Source organism: Diabrotica undecimpunctata, chromosome 8, assembly GCF_040954645.1.
Source record: "Diabrotica undecimpunctata isolate CICGRU chromosome 8, icDiaUnde3, whole genome shotgun sequence".
Classification (NCBI taxonomy): Eukaryota; Metazoa; Arthropoda; class Insecta; order Coleoptera; family Chrysomelidae; genus Diabrotica; species Diabrotica undecimpunctata.
This window is the reverse complement of record NC_092810.1, coordinates 11,181,719-11,202,694: the sequence shown is the minus strand read 5'-3', so window position 1 is coordinate 11,202,694 and position 20,976 is coordinate 11,181,719. Positions and strand designations below refer to the sequence as shown.

Sequence of the window (20,976 nt, the reverse complement as noted above, 5' to 3'; positions counted from 1 at the left end):
ATGGTCACTGGCCTTCTCACTGGTCACTGCCTGGTCTCATTTCTCGATCACATCTAAATAGATTCAAGGCATGGAACAGACGTAATAAATTGCAGAAGTTATACAGGCGCAAACACAGACTCAGATCATTGTCTATAGAAAGATGCTTACCAGACGAACTAGAACAACTGCAGAGAATCACCAGGCAAAGAGAAGAGAAGAAAAGAAGATACACAGAAGAAAAAAAAAACGATGTATTGAACAGATTGATGGAATACTTTAACCAGGCACTTAATATAGACGAAGAAGAAGAAAACTTGGAAGACGAAAGAGATGAGGTAAGGAAAACAAACGATAGGGAAGAGGAACCACCAACGATTGTTGAAGTTAAAGATAGAAAAAGGTATACATACATAAAAAGCCCTGGATCTAAAAATGGATAGATACAGAAGAAGTGTATACAACCTAACATAATTTTATAGCGATATATTTATAAAATTTTCTATGGATTTTTACTACAATTGTACATTTTGCACAAAAATAGGTAATTAAAATTTGTATTCATTATTTTATAGGAAGTTCGTTATCATCATATAAAAGATTTTTATTCGGAGATAAAATGTATTTGAAACATCCCTAAGTTCCGTCACTGGTGTAGCACAATATAATACAATACAATTACTGGATTATCGGATGCAGTAGTTATATAATCCAGCGCATATTAATTCCGTCTAAAAAGGTCATTTCAATTTGATTACACGCCTCTTGTGTTTGGACAGGTTGTATTTTGTACGTCAATAAAACATATATCTAGGTCAAGTGGGAATGCAAAAGCATTGACAAATAGTATTTTTTAGAAGTTTCTGACCATGAAAATACAAAGAAAGTAGGGTATAACAACAAAATATTTGAACATTTTATTTAAACAACTTTTACGACAAATCTAGAAAGCTTGGATAAAATATAGTTTACTACAAAGTATAACATCCAGTATAGTGTTGATTTAGTCGACATCTCCCTAATTAGCTTGACGGTTTACAAGATGCAATAAGAGTAAATTCCCATCTTTTAGATCATGCCTTTGTTGTCTTTGTACAATTTAAATTCTTTTTGAGTTTTCTATTCCTATTCGGTAAGAGCTGATATTTTCTTAGAATTGTATGCTCCGTAAGTACTACATGTAAATCTCTTAATACCTACGGATTTTATAGGGCGTTAATATAGTAATTCCTGGATGTCTTCTTTCTGAAGAAATTCTGTTGTCAACTTTCGGAAACCCCGTAAAGGATTTATTTCAAATAAATACAAGGCGATCGTCAGAATCAATGACATAGTATGGTTTCATTCCCATTTTCCTTCTAAGAGTACATGTAACACCCTACTTCCACGTCTCTAGTAATGGACGATTTTGAGACATAGATCATTAAGCACAGAAGCTTATTATTCATGGCGAACTGTAACGTTGATAATCGTATATTGGTCCCATACAAGTTTTCACTGTAGTTTTCGGTTATCACTGCGTGGAGCTTTCGACATCCTCTCTGATATGTTCTTCAGGGCTTAAGAGGTCTCAGTCTCTCGAGTCCCTAGACACTACTACTCTGATCACTAACGAATGTATTACTGCTACTGGGAATTGCGGACGGTTCATTTATACTGTCGATGGTGACGTGGTTTGGGTGGAGGTTGGCGTGGGGGTTAGCGTGAGGATTGGCGTGGGGGTTGGCGCGAACATTTCTTCTGACGGCAGGATTTTGATTGGAGGATGGAACGGATGTCGAAGGCAACCGGATTTTGTCATCTCTTTTATTAACAATTTGGCCTTTAAGACATTTAAGAATTTTGTCGATTGTGCCAGTGATACCTTTAGGGATTACTTTAAACTAGAGAGCCCAGTGGTGCTACTTGCATCATAGCAAAGGCGGATTGATCTGGAGACAAGGGTATTAATGACTGAATTAATTTGTGAAGGTAAGAGTTGGCATGCAACTAACGATTAGTATGGGTGGATATTAGCTATGGTATCGTTAGTACACTAAATAGACATCTATCTTCAATTGAGCTGGTAAATCGCCCAAAAGAAGTCCGAAATGTAGATGTAAGTAGGTGACAGCTGTTCGACGACTTCATGAAGCGAATTTATTATCCAGAAGACCAGCTCTATGTCCACAACTATCCACGGAACAACACAGAGCTCGACTTGCTTTTGCAAAGTAACACAAAAATTTCAATTAAGCAGATTGGAGTAATGTTTTGTTCTCGGGTGAGTCCAGATTTTACTCGAGGTGACCAGACGGTCGCAAAAGAATCTGACAAGAGAAGACAAGGAGAACGATTTGCCCAATGTAATATTGTCGACAGAATAACCTATCGAGAAGGCTCAGTTATGGTTTGGACTGGTATAAGTTCCGATCCCTGTACCGACTTAGTTCTTTTGGATGGAGATTTCATAACAGGAGCAAGGTATATAACAGCCGTATGGCGTCCCCACTGCTAGACGCGTCAATGAATACTTAGAAGATGTCGGAATGGTATATATGAATTAGCCTGACTGATAACGAACTTGATCCAGTGACGGAGTTTTATAGCGTGTTATCCTGTTTCTATTCAGAGCATTTTTAGTGTGAATAACTTTTAAAATCTGTTCCAAGAATTCGAAGTTCGAGTTCGAAGCAGAAAACTTCAACATAGTTAACGTTGACTATCAAAGTAAATGGCGATACAAAAGAGAAGAATCTGGTTCCATTTTTAGCAACTTAGTCCCCTTTTGTTTTGGAACAAATTGTTTTGGAACAAATCAAAGATATAAAATTGTTATTGCAACTAGATATTTAGAAATCATTTGACACAATAATGTTTATACAATATTTTTGATGTAAAACTTTGGAATTATTTTGTAGTGGATATGATAAAATTGACATAAACCTAAATGACTCATTAGGTCACTAAGTAATAACAATTGCAAATGGTTTGCACACTATCTAGTATTAGTCAGTTTAATTTACATTTAAAAATACCTACATGTCATTACTATTATTAAAATTTATGGAAATCGTTTAGAATGTTTACTAAAATGAATACAAACAATTTTGGTTTGTTTGGTTTTGTTAAGAATTATGTTTTTTTATATCTAAAGGCTAGTTCATTAAATAATAATTTTGTTTAGATGAAAAATATTTATATTTCTCGATATTAGAAAGTGTGAAATTTCTAATTCTTTTTTTCTTCATTACCAGCTTTCTTATTTTCTGGTTTTTCCTCCGCTTCGACCTATTTTTATCGAGTTATACGACCTTAGCTAAGCCTTGTTTCACTTTTTTCCCTACTACAATTCTGTGCTGCTTAGGAAAAAGAGTATAAGTCAGTAATTGGTCATAATAAGTAATATATTTAAACTTAACCCTAATAATGATCCCCATTTCCTGGTAAAGAGTATAATAAGTCATCTAGTTTTCGTCTAGTGGAATGAATAGCTTCACGGAGAAGGGCAAAACTAGTCTTTCTAAGAATGTGAGAGATAGAAGAAGAAGAAAAAGAAGTATCGTGTTTGAGTTTTAGAGATTTTGTATCGAACTTCTTAAACAATACCCTATCTCACAGTCAGACATTCTAGTAAGTTTTGATATCGTTTTACTTTTTACAAACATTCCTGCCGACGAAACCCTAAACATTCTGAAATCAAAATACAGTATCCAACAAGACCACTCGTCTCTCATTAAACACTGAATGTCCAACACTTTATTCATGTTTTAAAATCAATTCTACAGACAAATAAGTGGTGCCCCAATGGGGGCAATATCACACATAACCTAGTGTTGTATATTACACATGATATAATGATGTATATATTACAGGATCCAACTTGTAAATACAATACATTTTGGAGACGGCTATGGCCGTATTCTCGTTCTCCATCGCCAATCCTCCCGGTCCAAGGCATGCTCCTCCTCCAAACCTCAAATGTCCTACATCATCTTGTATTTTTCCATTTATTATCTTTCCAAACAATCTCCCGAAAGTAGGTAGGACACTTAATGCTCTGTAACAGTTAGGATCTTTTCGATTACCCTTTTTAAAGACGGACGCTTGGTGAGCGGTTTTCCATTCAGATGGTACTTTAAATTGTTGGCAGCCTTGATTCATTAGAAAAGTTATTCGTTCTATTAGGAGTGGACCTCCTGCTTTAAGTAACTCTACAGCTATATTGCCAGGTCCTGGAGATATCACAAATGATCATAGTTGTTATTGCTACTTAGTATTATTTGTAAATTTTACTGATATTTTAAGACGAATTTCGGTTTAATGACAGTGTTAAAGTGTTAAAGTTATTTCGGAAAAAGTCTAGAGAACGTTCCCATGAAGTTTGCTACAAATGAAGGAAATTTTGTATTTAACAGTGTTGCCATATCCTTATAATAAATCGCGAAAGAACATGCGATATAATATTAATTAATTAAATTAAACATGGAAAACATAAAATGGTAAAATAACGAGAAAAATAATATATAAATCACTATAAATACGAGGCATGTTTTTTAAGTAAGTACCGTTTTGCGATTCCGCCGCCGCAGCGCTACCGTCAGCGTTCCGCGCATGAGCGCTGGTTACCTACATCTCTTGTCTACGCACTGACGCCATTTCAGTCTGATTCTTCATTGTATACTTGTTTACTCCAGTGTTTAAGATGCCTCCAACAATCGTGAGTCACGCTGATTGTGAAGTACGGGCTGTTATACGATTTCTTAGTGCTAAAGGCGTAAAACCGATCGATATTCATCGTGAGATCGTTGAAGTTTACGGACAAAACATTATGAGTGATGGAATGGTAAGAAAATGGGTGAGAGCATTTAAAGATGGCCGTACAAATGTGCATGATGAAGAACAGAGTGGACGTCCTTCGGTCGTTAATGAAAATTTGGTGCAGAAAGTGGACGAAAAGGTGAGAGAAAACAGACGCTTTACAATTTCATCATTGTCCGACTGCTTTCCTGAGTATTCTCGTAGTGTTTTGTATCGCATTGTTACCGAGAACTTGAATTACCGGAAATTGTGTTCACGTTGGGTTCCAAAAATGTTGACGGATTTGCACAAAACCCAACGTTTAGGCAGTGCATTGACTTTCCTTGAGCGGTACCACAGTGAAGGTGAAGATTTTTTAGACCAAATTGTTACTGGTGACGAAACGTGGGTGGCCTACGTCACACCAGAATCGAAACAACAATCCATGGAATAGCGACATTCATCATCACCCAAAAGAGTGAAGTTTAAGCAAACAATTTCTGCCCGGAAAATCATGTGCACAGTTTTTTGGGACAGAAAAGGAGTATTGCTAGTGGAGTTTCTGCCTCGTAATGAGACAATCAATGCAGCGTCTTATTGTGAGACATTGAAAAATCTGCGTTGTGCAATCCAGAACAAAAGACGTGGCAAGTTGAGTAAGGGTATCGTTTTGCTGCATGACAATGCCCGTCCACATCATAAAATCATTTAAATGGGAAACTCTAGATCATCCTCCATACAGCCCTGATCTGGCGCCCAGCGACTACCATTTGTTCCAGCACTTGAAGAAACACCTGGTCGGTCAGCGTCGTCAAGACGATAACGAAGTCAAAACATTTGTGATGCAGTGGTTAACAAGACAGAATTTTATCAGGAGGGTATTCAAAAACTGGTGCCACGTTATGACAAGTGCCTCAATATTAACGGAAATTATGTAAAAAAGTAGATTAAGGTACAGGCTTTCATGTAAAAATAAAATTATTGCCATATCTTTGCACGTCTTTTTTTAATTCCAAAACGGTACTTACTTAAAAAACACGCCTCGTACTTAAGTGAAAAAGTGAATAATAAGTTAAATTCTGCTGTAATAATTTTAATACATATTTTTACTTTGATATTATCTTGCAATCTGGCAACTAGTGTTTTGAAGGTTTTGACATTATTGCCAAATTTATCCGCTAATCTACCAAAGGGCAATCAAAATTTTTTTTTCTAAAACTAACTGTTACTAATACCGAAAGAAACAAATATTCATTCGTTCCGGTTCTATATAAATTAAAAAAAATTAAAACTACCTGATTCTATAAAATAATATAATAAAAATGTACTGTTTCAAAGCGTATTTGATGCATAAAACATATGACAACACCGCAAAGGCAAATTTGTGTTTTACTGAAATTTCTTTTGTAGCTATCTTCATCGGAACGTTCTCTACACTGTAACCGTTATTTCATATTGCTACTTTTATTGTATATAATAAATATAACAAAATGAATAAACCTGATTAACGGCAGGTTCTATTATTAAGTTCAACCATTGAGTTTTAAAGCAAAAAAATTAAGATATTTTAATTCGTTTCCACTGTTGCATATTTTATATTTTTGGGCGTCTAATATGATCCTCTATATTCAAACTGTTACTTACAGAAAGATATGACTAAATCTTAATCAAAAAGGCTGGATACTACCCGAAAACATCTAAAAAAATATGTCGTAAAAAGAAAGAAGGGTATAACTTAGAGCTGTAAAAACTTTTATATAGTCTAATCCAAGGAGAAAGTAGATAAAATCTTTTGTAAAATATATCAAATCAGCAGATAATGGGAAAAGGGTGTAGTTTAAAAAGTTATATAAATTAATTTTTTATGATTACTATAAAATGTCTAATAAAATATTATTCAATTCAACGCCCACTGATAAATTAAGTAAAAATATTATAATGAAATAATCAACTTATAAAGATTAAAAATTAAAACTAATTTGAAAGGGGCGTCAATATTAATTGTTACAAAAGTTTTTGTATCGAAATAAGTCAATTTTGATCACAGGAAGTAAAATATTACTTCTTCAACAAAAAACAAGGATTTCCGATTATCACCACTTCATGAATTAATAGATGCAATAATTTCTTGTATCTCCACCTCTGGTACTGACTTGGGTGGATGGAATAACTCAGTAACTCACTGTAGATCTCAAGCCCGCATAAAGGACAAGGGTTTGCGTCAGGAAGGGCATCCGGCAATAAAAATCCTTGCTAAAATCATAGAAAGAAGGAATACGGAAAATACTTTAGGGGTTAGGACGTTCCTCGTAAGCGACAGATAGTTCTCGTCTAACCCCGGCGAAAAGTTACCCCTTAGAGGATGGAAGAGGCCAAAGAAGCTAGTCCTGAGGATTGCAACTCAAGGATTGGTGTACTTTATATAGAAGAAACTCGTTGGAAAGGTACTAAATTCAGAGTTATTGGAGACGGATGCAGTTAATATACAGTAGCGCGGACAGTCATCGCAGAAATGGAGTGGGTGTTATTTTGAACAACGAGTGGAAAGAATACCTAGTTAGGGTAACCGGAATAAGTGATAGAATAACGAATGTCCAACTGAATACAGGCGATAACGTCGTGAACATCATTTGTGATGAACAAGAACAGAAAGAATTTTGGAATGTCCTTGATTGAGAGTACTCGAGATTATTGGAGGTGATTTAAATGGATACATTGGTAGAAAAAGGGCGGGAATAGAAAGAGTTCGTGGAAGTTAGAGAATCAAAATAAGAAATAACGAAGGAATAAGTGTGATTCATTTTGAAGTGGCATGGGATTTGACTGTGATTAATACGTTCTTTATGAAGACTGAAGACCAGTATATTATGTATACTAGCCGAGAAAGGAAAAGTCAGACAGATTTTGTGCTGTGTAGAATAAGTCAGCTAAAAGAGGTTACAATTGTAAATTACAGTGATAGTCGATACGGATATAAAGGTGAAGCGAAGAGGAAAGCAAGTAGGATATCAGAAAGTAAAGTGGTGGAAGTTAAAGGATAAGGATTTGGCAAAAGTCTTCAAGAGTAGAGTACTGGAAGATGAAAAAGATACGGTACATGACAGCAAAGGTAGGAAGTCAACAGCAAAGTAGTGGTACGAGTGGTAGAAGAAGTGCTAGGAAAAACATCTAATAAAGGGCTTCTAAGGGACAAAAAATTTAATAGAACGATAAAGTGCACCAGAAGGTTAGGGAGAAGAGACTAGAAAGAAGTATGAGAGGTCTAAAAGAGAGAAAGATAAGAATACACACAAAGTAGAAACGAAAGAGGAAAACAAAGCGCACTGTGGCTACTATTAAGAAAAGATTAAGTATTTCAATTGGCTCAATACTTTCAAAATTTCAATAAACACAGCACCCAATGTCTATTGCATGCTATTGTTTTCTCGTTGAGTAGGTTTAATGTAAGAATATAATCACTGTTTCCATATAATATTAGGAAGCTTGTCGGATCTACGATTTGGTGGAAGTCTAGTTTTTTTCCAGTCTTTTGTCCAGATTGTTAAAATTACGAAAAGACAAATTTGGTATTATAACCAAAGACAATACTTGTTTTATCAAAATTATATAAAATTATTAACTTACCTCTATTTCTGGTTCAATTATAACTGGGGATGCACTTTTTGCTTTTTGCCACACTGTTTTCATATACACCAACGTACTGTCCCTCGATATCAAACTTCCAAATATATGCTTATCTTCACTTGTAGCTATACCTACGGCATTAGGTATTATCCTTGCAGTTTTTTCTTTTGTTATATCTTCTACTGTTAATATTGGAATCAATAACTAAAATAAAAGAGTTGAATATTATTAACTTATATAAAAAATAATATATTATTCGAGTAGTAAATTCTAGCCCTACCATATCAAATGAAATAAATATGGAAGGGTGGAAGAAGAAACAGAATACAAAGTTAATAGGTAAACGATGCAATACCCAACTTTTTCAATCATAATGAATACTCGTATACAATACAGCTTCATCGCATTGGTTATTTCTTATGATTCCTTAAAACTTTTAAAACATGTTTTTTCGATAATTACTGCCTTTGCCTTTTATATTTTTACTATTAAAACGTTCAGTAATAAACAGTCTTAATTTTTTTATAGCATCACTGAATGCTTAAAAACGGGCACACATAGTCCTGTCATAAACATTGATACAAGTGTAAACGCTGCTTGTACGGCTGATAAACTGAACGCAGCTGAAAGTTGACATCACTGACTGATGACATGTACACTATAAACACGCCAACACATTCCAGTTAATTTGAGCCGTTACGATAGAATTGACAGATAAAGAGAACCGTACTGCTGTTATTGCTCTTCATACGTGTGGAATCATCGAGTTAAAATCTATAGAGAGGGCATCACGTGACTAAAAACGACCTCACTTCGGCCATATTGTTTTGCCACTTTTGACAGATCGTATATGTTTATTTACGTTTGCTGTTTTTCGAATATTTTTAGTTTTATAATACTTTTATAGAAACTATAATAATATATTGTGATATAAAGAGTGCATAATAATGGTTTCTTGTTCTCAACGTAGTTGCAGTGGCAGAAGCAATGTTAATAAAAAATCTTCAGGAAAAATGTTCTACAGGTTAGTATACAAATATGTAAACAAATTAATGGCCCGTACTTCAGAGAATAAATTAATAGTATTTGACTGTATTATTTTATCTTTATGTATAATATATTGTGTTTTTAGTGTTTACCGCGGGATAAATAAATCATAGTTTATTAAAAATGTATTGCACTTTTTTAGATTATGATTAAATCTTCTGAATAACTAGTCATATTTTTATAGTAGTTTTAATATTATTGAGTCCGGCCATGATCCCACCGCCATATTGATATCACAGTTAGCCACGCCTACCTACGCCGTTTTTAGTACATACGTTAATATGCTCATAGCTTCTCCATAGATTCTAACTCGATGTGTGGAATAGAAAGGGCACGTATTTTTAAAATACTAAAACCATTAAATATTACGCATTTGTGTATTGTATTGTAAAAATGTTTTTAATAAGGGAGGAGTAAGATCTTGCTAACTCTGAAAACAAAAAAATATTGCTCGAGAAATGGATATTGCGCCGAAAACCATGAGTTACATTTTACATTATTATATAAGACTTGGGTTATTCAATCGATAAATAAGGCAACGCTTTGTCGTTGCATTAAAACAAAATAAAAAAAAAATCCAGACAAAGAAATCCTCATTATAGATAAAAAAATAGTCTGAGAAAAACTTTCAATAAGTAAAACGATGTAGTTTATGCACCAAGGAAGTCCGTGAAGTAGTGCCAAGAATTAAACGAGGACATTTGCCTGCATCAGTGATGGTTTGGTGGTACATTTTTGTGAAAAAAAAAACGTTAAAAAAAAGCGAAAAATTATCAGCCGGACATTTTAACAAATGCAGTGTATACCAACATATTACTTCCTGTAAATTTATATTATAAATAGGCTTAGGTAATAAAATCAAAAATTGTAATTACCACAAATAGTCTGGCTAATTGGCTATGCCAAAGCCATTATACAATAAAAAAAAACAAATGCAGTGGAGCTTCTAATGTTTCAAAATAGACCATGGATATCTAAAACAGACTCTACACCTGCGCATAAGGCTAAAATAATTTCAATGGTGGCTTGAAAATCATATACCCGAATTTATTAGTAGTAAACGTTGGCCATCAGTCAGCCCAGACTTTATTCTACTCGACTACTAATTGTGGTTAACAGGGCATGATCTGTACAAGACGTCACCATAATCAAGGTTCATTGAAACAGGCTCTAATAGAAGTTGTGGACAATGTGCCTGTGGATGTTTGCATTTTGAATAATTTTTTTGTAGTTTATGAACTATAAACTAATATAAAAATTATATTAGTAATAAAAATTTTTCAAATCGACTCATTAGTTTAAATCTATTTGGTTTAATTCTAAAAATATGGAAACAATACGTTAAAGTCCCTTTTTCCCAGGCCGTCCTAATCAACAACTCATCAATTAAACCAACGGATACTAGTCCTTCCATCCTAAAATCATAGATAAAAAAAGTTATAAAGTCACTCAAAAATAATAAATCTCCAGATCCCCGACAATATTTATGGCCCAATGGCTAAAAATCCCAAATGAAACAAACAATCAGTCCCTGAACATTCTGATTACTTTCCTGAATAATATATATGAGTGAAAAAATACCGGAAGATTGGTTATAGTTAACTTTTGTAGCCATACGCAAAAAACCAACTCTATACACAGCTTGACAAGCCTAATCAATCACATCACCAAACTCTTCAATAATTGAAATAGAACACACAACATTCGAAGATGTACAAATCCGACGAGGAGTGAGACATGGTTGCGTCTTATCACCGCTACTGTTTAATTTATATTCGAAGTCTATATTCAGATTCCGCCTTAGACGAGGTCCAAGGCGGAATTAAGATTAACGGAATCAGCATAGACAACATCAGATATGCTGATGATACCGTCTTTTTAGCAAACAATGCACAAGAACTACAAAATATAATAAATGCGGTAGTTCACCACAGCGAAATGTTCGGTTTACATCTAAACGTTTCCAAAACTAAAACTTTAGTATTTTCAAAGACACCAACAAACGTACATGTGTATGCCAAGGGTCAAATAATAGAACAGGTAAATTCCATAAAATATTTGGGAGCAAATATCAATAGTCAATGTAATCCAAAAAAAGTAATCCTATCAAGAATCGAACAAGCAAGGAAAACATTCATGAGCATGAAAACATTTTTTACAAGATCAGACCTTAGTCTGCAGCTTAGAATCCGAATGATCACATGTTACGTTTTTTCTGTCTTACTGTATGGCTGTGAAAGTTGGACAATGGACTCTGAAATATAAAAAAGAATAGATGCCTTTGAAATGTATATATACAGACGAATGCTGAGAATTCCGTGGATACAAAGAGTTACTAATGTTGAGGCACTTCGTCGCATGTGTAAACAAAAAGAATTACTAAGAATAATCAAAGAGAGAAAAATGCAATACTTGGGTGATGTGTTGAGAGGCGAAAGATACGAATTACTTCAAGTTATACTGGAAGAAAAAGTACAGGGCAAAAGATCAGTAGGAAGACGCCAGAACTCGTGTCTGAAAGACCTGAGGAGATGGTTCGACCGCTCATCCGCAGAAAACTTTCGCTCAGCAGTTTCCAAAACTACAATTACCATTTGGATCGCCAACCTTCCAAAGGAGACGGCGCCATGGGAAGAGAAGAATACAAAGATATCATAATTGTAGTAAATCTTTACTGGAACTACGCAACAAGGGTAAAAATTGGCAGAGTTCGTTCAGTGAGAGTATTGATTTTAGGAAGAGTTTACGACAATGATGTATATTAGTTTTTTTATTCATCGTGATATGCGTAAAATATTACGAGGAGAGATTTAAAAATACATATTAAAGCAAAAATGTTAACTTACTTTTGTAACATATCCAAAAACATTTGAGTAAAACGCGAAATAGTTTTTTGTGATATAAAGATGACCCTGTAATAGAATGTCTCCTATTAGTGCACATGAGTAATAGTTCAATACTTTTTCGTCTTCTTCCACATTGGGAAAGTGCCTCATGAATTTTTTCTGCCTCGCTTTGGACGTCGTACGGATTTTTGGATCTTTGGTTGTTTTAGGACTAGGAGGTTCTGTTACTTGAGCTTGTGCAGTCATTATTGGTGTTGATGTAGACAAGTGTTTTAAAGATGCTCTGTAACAATAAAAATAGAATTATTATCAGCGATAGTCGCTTTATTATTAAATATTAAGATATAGTTTTTTTTGGCTATTTTATTTAGAAAGCTGGAGGCTTTCATAGTGAAAAGTTCCCATAAAATGGTTCGAGGCATTTTTAAGGTAGTGGTAACCAACCAAAGTATGTTAAGAGTCCCATATATATATATATATATATATATATATATATATATATATATATATACATATATATATATATATATATATATATATATATATATATATATATACCACACAAATAACATAACTAATCTCCAGAGACTAAGAAAAGCGTGCTCTTTGAAGTGAACAACAGTTAAAAGAAGCAATGGCAGCTGTAAATGGTGGTATGTCAGTAAGTAGTGCTGTAGTGAGATACAAAATTCCCTGTAGCATACTTCATAACCACGTAAGTAGTGAAAACACTACAAAAAAATGGGAAGGGGATCATATTTATCATCTGTTCAACAAAATGAACTTTGTAGGACAATTTTTAGGCTAGCAGATGTTGATATACCTTTGAATGACAAATTAATTCGATAGTCATGTATTCCTTCTGTATGTAAAATTCTATCGAAACCCAATTTAATGATTTCAAAGTAATGGATAGTCGCAAATGGTGAAAACCTGTTTTTAAAACGCCACCCAGAGGCTGCAAAAAGAAAAACACAAAGCATGATTCCCGGACGAGAGCAGCCAAACTTAACAAGTTTATAATAAACTACTATTTTAACAAGTTAAAAGAGGTTCTGTCTGAATTGGACCTTTTTGTAAGTTTATTGGTAAGAAAATCTTCCAGCTGTTTCTACCATTGAAATGACAGAGAAAGGATCAATGACAACACTTTGCAAAGTTCAAACCGTAAGGTCCCGTTTTACTGATTTTCGATGAAACTAAGTATCACTCAGACGCAGGTATTGTTGATGTGGCTGACTTACATGGAATTACACTTTTTTGTATTCCTAACAACTACTCACGAGCTACAGTCTATGGACAAATCTGTATTTGCACTTTTTGAAGGATATTGGGACCAAGAGGTTTTGTTGTACTGGACCACGAGAAAAACTACCGACGGGCATAGGATTAATAAAAGAATTTTTGTAAAAATATTTTCCAAAGTCTTGCCAACAGCTGCTACACCCAATAATATTTCAGCTGGGTTTCGTGCCACAGGCATCTATATCTTTCATCACAATGTTATCCCGAAACAAGTATTTGCTTCAGCTGAACTTTTCAGCAGAGATATTAAAAATGATAAATTCCATCAAATCGAAGACCAATGACAGGACCCAGGCACTAAATGAAAGATTTATTCTTCAGACTTTTCCGACATCGTGTCTCTTCATGATGAATTCTGTTCCGATGAAGCTGTTTTGGGACCTTCCTTTCAGGAAATTTTTCGAACCCCTGAAGTGAAAAAAAAAATTGACAAGCCACCAACAAAATCTCTTAATTATACAGCTATTACAGTAACTCTATTTACTGAAAAGGAAAATTTTAAACAATTTTAAAAAATATCAAAAATAGAAGTACACTCGCGATCATAAAATCCGGGTCATCTTGAAAATTTCAAGTTTCTTAAATATTTTTGCCTCTGGTGCAGTAATAACCTTTTTTTTGGCTAATGATTTTTTATTGTTTTTATTGAAAAAAAAAACAGAAAACAAATCAAATTGTTGATAAAACAGACATACGAAAAAAAATGGAAAATACAGAACGTGGTAAAAAATCAGTGAAATTTCAATGACCAATATCGTGTATTGCCTCCCCTTGCTCTAATAACCTCTTGCAGACGACGGGGCATACTCTCAATTTTTCTCCGGATTACATGTTGTCGTATGTTATTCCACTCTCTCACTAACAGATCCTTAAGCTCCTGTGCGTTGTTAGGAGGAGGTGTATGGGTTTGAATACGTTTTTTCAAATCGTTCCAGAGATGTTCGATGGGATTCAGGTCCGGAGACCTAGTTGGCCAGGGTACCCTCGTAATTCCAACTTCGTCCAAGTATTACATACTGATCCTGGCAACGTGCGGTCGCACGTTGTCCTGCATAAAAACAGCGTTTTCTCCAAGCCCTGCCATGTTGGGCATAACATGTTCTTCCGGAATCTCCGTAATGTACCTTCGTGCAGTTAGGGACCCATTTTCGATGAAGGGTAATTCTGTGTGGAAGTCGGAAGATATACCTCCCCAAACCATGACCGAGCCTCCACCAAATGGCATTCTTGGAGCAATGCAAGCTTGTGAAAATCGTTGACCGGTTCTCCTCCAAACTCTTACACGTCCATCGAATCCAGTTAGACAGAAACGGGATTCATCTGAGAATAACACTTTGCTACAATCGTTAATTCCCCAATGCGCGTATTGTCGAGCAAAAGCTAGTCGTGCAACTCGAGGCACCCTGCGAAGTGGCGGTCCTCTAGCCATTACCCGAGAAGATAGTCAAGAAGAACGAAGTCTTCTTCTGACTGTTGCAACACTAAAATTGCGATTTCGTACTTCCTCTAGACGATTTTGATGCATAACCGCAGTTGAGGTCCGGTTTCGTAAAGCCTGAAATACAAGGAAACGGTCATCTAGTGCCTTGGTCGTTCTTCTTCATCCAGAGCCAGGTCGCCTGGTTAGCAAACTTGCCTCCTGAAAGCGTTGAAGCACTCGTTGAACCGTAGAAAGGCTTACGCCAACAGTTCTTGCGACTTGCCGTTGAGTGTGACCGTCTTCCACAAGTGCAACAATTTGTGCCGTTTCAACAACAGTCAAAGGCATTTTGGTCAAACAATAAACACTAATAATGGCACTAATAAATACTAATGGTGGCAATAATAAACGTTTGTCCGTTGCATTTGAACAGAAAGTCGAAGTACAAACGAGACATTTAAAACAAGCGGAGTTACAGGTAGCGCTCATTTTGGGAAGTGTGCACTTTACCGCGAAATCGGCACTATTGGAATTCTTTGTTACAGAGGAAACCGCAACAATTCTCAGAAACATGCATTAGTTTGTATTTGTGTTATTATTATTTACGATAAAGCTCGTTAAAAATGAAATATCGGTGATTTTCAAGGTGACCCGGATTTTATGATCGCGAGTGTATTATCTATTCTTTCAAACAATTCAGAAATATGTATTTTGTATACATACCACAAAGACAGAACAACGTGCACGGTTCAATTTTTTATATCGTTTGATACTGTGCACATCATTTTGTTGTAAACAAAAAGCGCCTTTATGATAACATCGGTATAACTGGAGACCTGGCATCTGTCGATAAAATATATTTTATCTTAGCGTGAAATTCTCTGTAGATGAGTAACCTAAATAAATTTTACTTTTTATTCCAAAATATACAGGATGAATCACTACCAACGGGATGGAAGTATACAGCGAAACGATGAAGCATTTAAAATGTTCACCACTTAAGTAGGAATCGTCCAATAAATGTTGATGTCTAAAAGTTATATTTTTCTTATGACTCTGTGTTGTATTCACGTTTTCTGTTCTTTAAATATGATGTTTAAAAAAGGAAGTAATTATCTAGTAATTTAGCAAATTATAGTGAATTTACTCTTACGTCCAACAGTTGAATGTACTCAATCATTGAGTATTAAACATCTCTTTACAAGGTGTCGAAAATGTACAGTTTCATTACTTGATCATTTAGGGCCACTTGTTCGAACGCTAATCAAAACTTGATTGTAATCAAATCACATTTTGGGGTTGTGTTGACTGATTTATTTTATTCAATTTTATTATTTTGCGTTATAATTTAAAATAAACCATAATTAAACTCTTTCTGATGTTAATTTCATGTTTTTATTTTCAAATCAATAATAATAATAAGAAATTTTTAATAATTTTGACAGTTACTGTGATCTATTTGATTGTAATTAAATATTTGATTACAATCAAGTTTTGATTAGAGTTCGAACAATCGGCCCTTAATGTATCACTGATTGACAAGCATGACAATATTTACAAATTATTTTTTATATTACGCTCCTTTCCTACTCATAGAAACTTAAACGATGAACTTAAGCCGTATGTCCTTACACAACATCATACATTGAACAAAGACAGCCATAGGAGGATGGTTGGTGATTGATTCATCTACTGCCAATTGTAAGTTTTGCTTTGAAACGTTTGTAGTGTGATTATAAATTATTTTTTCGTACTTATATACATATTTTTTATTTTTTTATTTATGGATAAAACCACGTCCATGAAGTATCATGAAATATTTTTTAAGGGTTTTTATTTTTAGAGTATGCTTGATGAGTGAAAGATAATCCGTTAATAAAACTACTGAGAACAAAGAACATCGACACACGGGATTTAAAAATAATAAATAATCTGTATTATGAACAAGAAGCTGTCATAAGAATAAGTAATTTAAAAATTAATAAAACAAAAATCAAAAAATGTGTTAGACAGGGCTGTGTCTTGTCGCCATTACTGTTTAATGCATACTCAGAGGAAATATTCAAAAAAAGCATTAGAAGATGAAGTAGCAGGCATAAACATAAATGGCCTACCCATACGTGAAATTAGATATGCTGATGATACAATACTAATAGCAGAAACTATAACAGATCTACAAAGAATTTTAGATAAGTTTGTTGCGAGTGAAGAATTTGGTTTGTCACCTAACATGAAGAAAACAAAATTCATGGTTATATCAAAGAAAAATATTATATACATCAATCTACACGTAAATAATAAGACGATAGAACGACAGAATTATAACTATTTAGGGGCAAACATTAATGAAACAAACGATTATACCAAAGAAATTAGAGTTAGAGTAGAAAAGGCTAGAAATGCATTCAATAATATGAAACAAATATTATGTTGTAGAGACCTCAGCCTAAATCTTGTATTTTCTGTTCTATTGTATGGTGTGGAGACATGAACTTTAAATAAACAATTTATCAATAAATTGGAAGCATTTGAAACGTGGGCATATCGAAGAATGCTAAGAATCTCCTGGACAGACAGAATAACCAATGAAGAAGTACTAAGAAGAATAGAGAACAGCAGGGAGATACTGGATTCCATCAAAATAAGAAAACTACAATATCTGGGTCATATAACGTGGTGACAGATATGAATTCCTAAAACTAATAATGCAGGGAAAGATTCAAGGAAAGCGCAGCATAGGTAGAAGAAGAATGTCCTGGCTGAGAAACCTAAAATGGGTTATGAGTACCTCAGATTCTGACAGTGAAGAAATCTTAAATTTTTGATTATATACGATGCTTAAATAAATATTTAAAATTAATTGTTTTCTTACCGAGCTCAAAAGTTTTCTATTTTTCAATTTATTATAACATAGGTTCCTTTATTTGAATCTTGTGGGGAATTTTTGTATGTACATTTGTTTTCAATTTAGTTTTTATGTGTAACCTGTATCTAGTCTGATTACGTTTATTACAGTTTTCGTCATTTGATATCGTATCGTATCATATCGTCAAAGCTCTTCGATCTTGAATACATCAATCTCCTCAGCGGTAGTAAAAAACAAAGTCATTCATTAATTCTGAACACCATGTTTAACACTGAATAAACAAAATGATGAAGATAATGGAGCCCAATACACTCATAAAGGTATACCCAGTTTTCAAAACTCAATAAATGAAATAAAAGAGAAGTATAAAAACGTCCACTGTAGTAACATAACCGACGTAAGTTTGGCTCATAATATGTTTTGGTTTATTTCCTATAATGTGAATGATGACAATTGCAAAGAACGAGCCGATCTACTGTACCTATATAAAATGTTTCACAGTATCCTTGGTTTATGTTTCCTTTCTTGATTTTAAAATTCGTATTTGTATATCCTTCACAGAACACATTATTTTTGGGAAAGTTTTTGTGGGGTTTTTTTAACAATTAGGTTTGCAATTTACAACCCCATAAATAAAATAAAGGGAAATAAATCAAATGTCATTGAAAGCTTGGAAAACGGCCAAGTATCCTTCAAGCGGAAAATATACTACCGGGAAAAGGAAATTTTTAAAAGGCCCGATCGTCAAGCAGTCTCACTGGCGCCGAGTTCATAAATGACAATAACTCAAACTTAATATGGGGATGGTTCAAAAAATTGTGCAAAGATAGTTAACTACACAATCTGAATCTTAGGCTAAATCGCGAATTAGAGTTAGTAAAAAAATTAAATTTTTAAATTTAGAGTAATTGAAATATTTTAATTTAATTTAGTTTAATTTTTAATTATTGAATGCTATGCTGGAACAACGTTGTAACCGCCAATACTTTTATATGTGGTTTTTCCATGAAACAACGTTCTATATGTCATGTGCAAAATATTGTACTGCCTTGCCTGTTTTGGTAGATTGAAAATTAGTCAACCTTCAACTTTCGGTGCAACAACGTATGTGTCAAAGCGGGCCTTGTTTCGCGCCAAATTTTCTACACGTGTTTTGTAAGTCAACGTTCTCAATCGTGTAATTTGTCATTTCGGGCTAAAATGGATGTTAGTATAACCAAGTCAGTGATTACCCAAACTAACAGAGGGAAAACACGAAAGCTCAACATAGAGAAAACACGGAAGCAGAATAATGGAAAACGTCGCAGAGATGCTGTTGATTCGTACGTTTCGTCTAGAGAAGTACCCAAAAAAGCTCTAAGTTGCCCAGATAAAGTAAATGAAAGTAATCTAAACTAGTTTCATGTTTTAAAACAATATTTATTTTAGGTGCGTATTTTGCCGAGTTATTAGTGGGCAATCACGCAAAACTATTCAAAACGTTTAAAGAACTGAGGGTCAATGGCAAATCAAAATTTTTATCTCAGTCTCTTTCGCTGAAAGAGCCAAAAAGAAGAAGGGTTAGGGAAGCAACATCTCGTCGTCAGTGTACAGTGAAATATACAGTAGAAAACATAAGGGTATATAAAGTAACGGTGTGTTATATATTTTCAATAACCGTTAGAAGACTCCAGTACCTTGTTGATAAAATGAAAGCAGGAGTAAATCTAAATGTTCAACGTGGCAAACATACTAATCGTCCCAAAAAACTAATAATAACAGATGCAGAGAACATATGCGAACATATTAGGTCATTTCCGTAGCAAGAAAATCATTATAGCAGAAATGCTTCTTCTAAAAGTTGCCTTCCAGCTGATTTTCTGCATGTCAAAAATGTACAGATTATTTTTAAAAATGTACCCTGATACAAAAATCTCTCTACGAACCTACCACGACATTTTTAAAAGTAAATTCAACTTGAGTTTTGGACTTCCCAGACTTTGTTCATATTGTGACAAGTTCTTTATCAAACTTTCTTCTGCTAGCGATGAATATGACAGAAAGAAAATAGAAATCGAAAGTAAAATTCATCATATGCGAGCGGAAGTAGGTTTTTTGATATATATATATATATATATATATATATATATATATATATATATATATATATATATATATATATATATATATATATATATATATTGTATAAGAAATAAATCAATAAAAAACATTTTATTCTGTACGGTATAATATTTTTAAATAAATTCAAAGTTTCGGTCTTATCCGTTTTATATGGGGATATTATTAAAAGGTCAAACGCCAGTGCCTCGACCTATTAGCATTTTTGTTAACTGGATATTCGTAATCGTAAAAATCGAAATACATTACCAATTAACCGCATCAAGCACAATCACACTCCTAACACCAACAACCGACTAGTATGCATAAGCATTGAAGCTTTTCATTCAACCAATAAAACCGTCCACTATGTTATTGTGATAATACGGTAACGTAATAATATGATTTATAATAATTTAAATATTATCATCTTGCTACGTGCCAAGCGGTAGACAGACGCTCTGGTAACCAAACAAAAATATTTTTGAACCCACGTTAAAAATATCTTGATTGGATAACCTGAATGCACCAACCAATTATTATTTTGGAAATGAATATATTTTATTTCGTAGGCTGACGAAATTGGAAAGTCTTACTTAGATAAGTACAGGTTAGAATATACAGGGTGATTAATAAATAATCGGCATTATTAACTGAAAATATTACCTTTTTCCTCAATAATTAATTGAAACGTATTTACATTCATACGTAGTGTGCAAATCACAAAATAATTCAATGGGGAGCGACTATATTAAAGTTTACAAAAAGGAGTCAAAATAGATATACGAAGAAGTATATGAGTAAAATATGAGTATACAATGTCTATGTATATATTTAAAAATTTAAAAAATAAATTTTAAAGTTACATTTTTGCAGAATTTTTATAATAATCTTTTTGAGAACGATTTTTTCACAACTATCCCTTACTTATTTTTTTTGTAAGGACAGACGATACTAAAAGGATAATAACGTGTCCTTACCTTTGAAAATAAAATATTAGAAACATTCTAGGC

The 20,976-nt window shown here is 33.8% G+C and overlaps 1 protein-coding gene across 8 annotated transcripts in view; it reads right to left on the bottom strand.

Annotated features, from left to right (window-relative positions):
* LOC140447185 (uncharacterized) overlaps positions 1-20,976 on the bottom strand; it is a 232,029-nt gene that overhangs the window by 15,000 nt on the left and 196,053 nt on the right. For all 8 annotated transcript variants that reach the window (XM_072539689.1, XM_072539687.1, XM_072539686.1 and 5 more), the window contains 2 exons: positions 12,276-12,558; positions 8,383-8,586 (listed from right to left, as the gene is read on the bottom strand). In XM_072539689.1, coding sequence (XP_072395790.1) covers positions 8,383-8,586; positions 12,276-12,558 — 487 coding nt within the window. The remainder of the gene's footprint in view (positions 1-8,382; positions 8,587-12,275; positions 12,559-20,976) is intronic.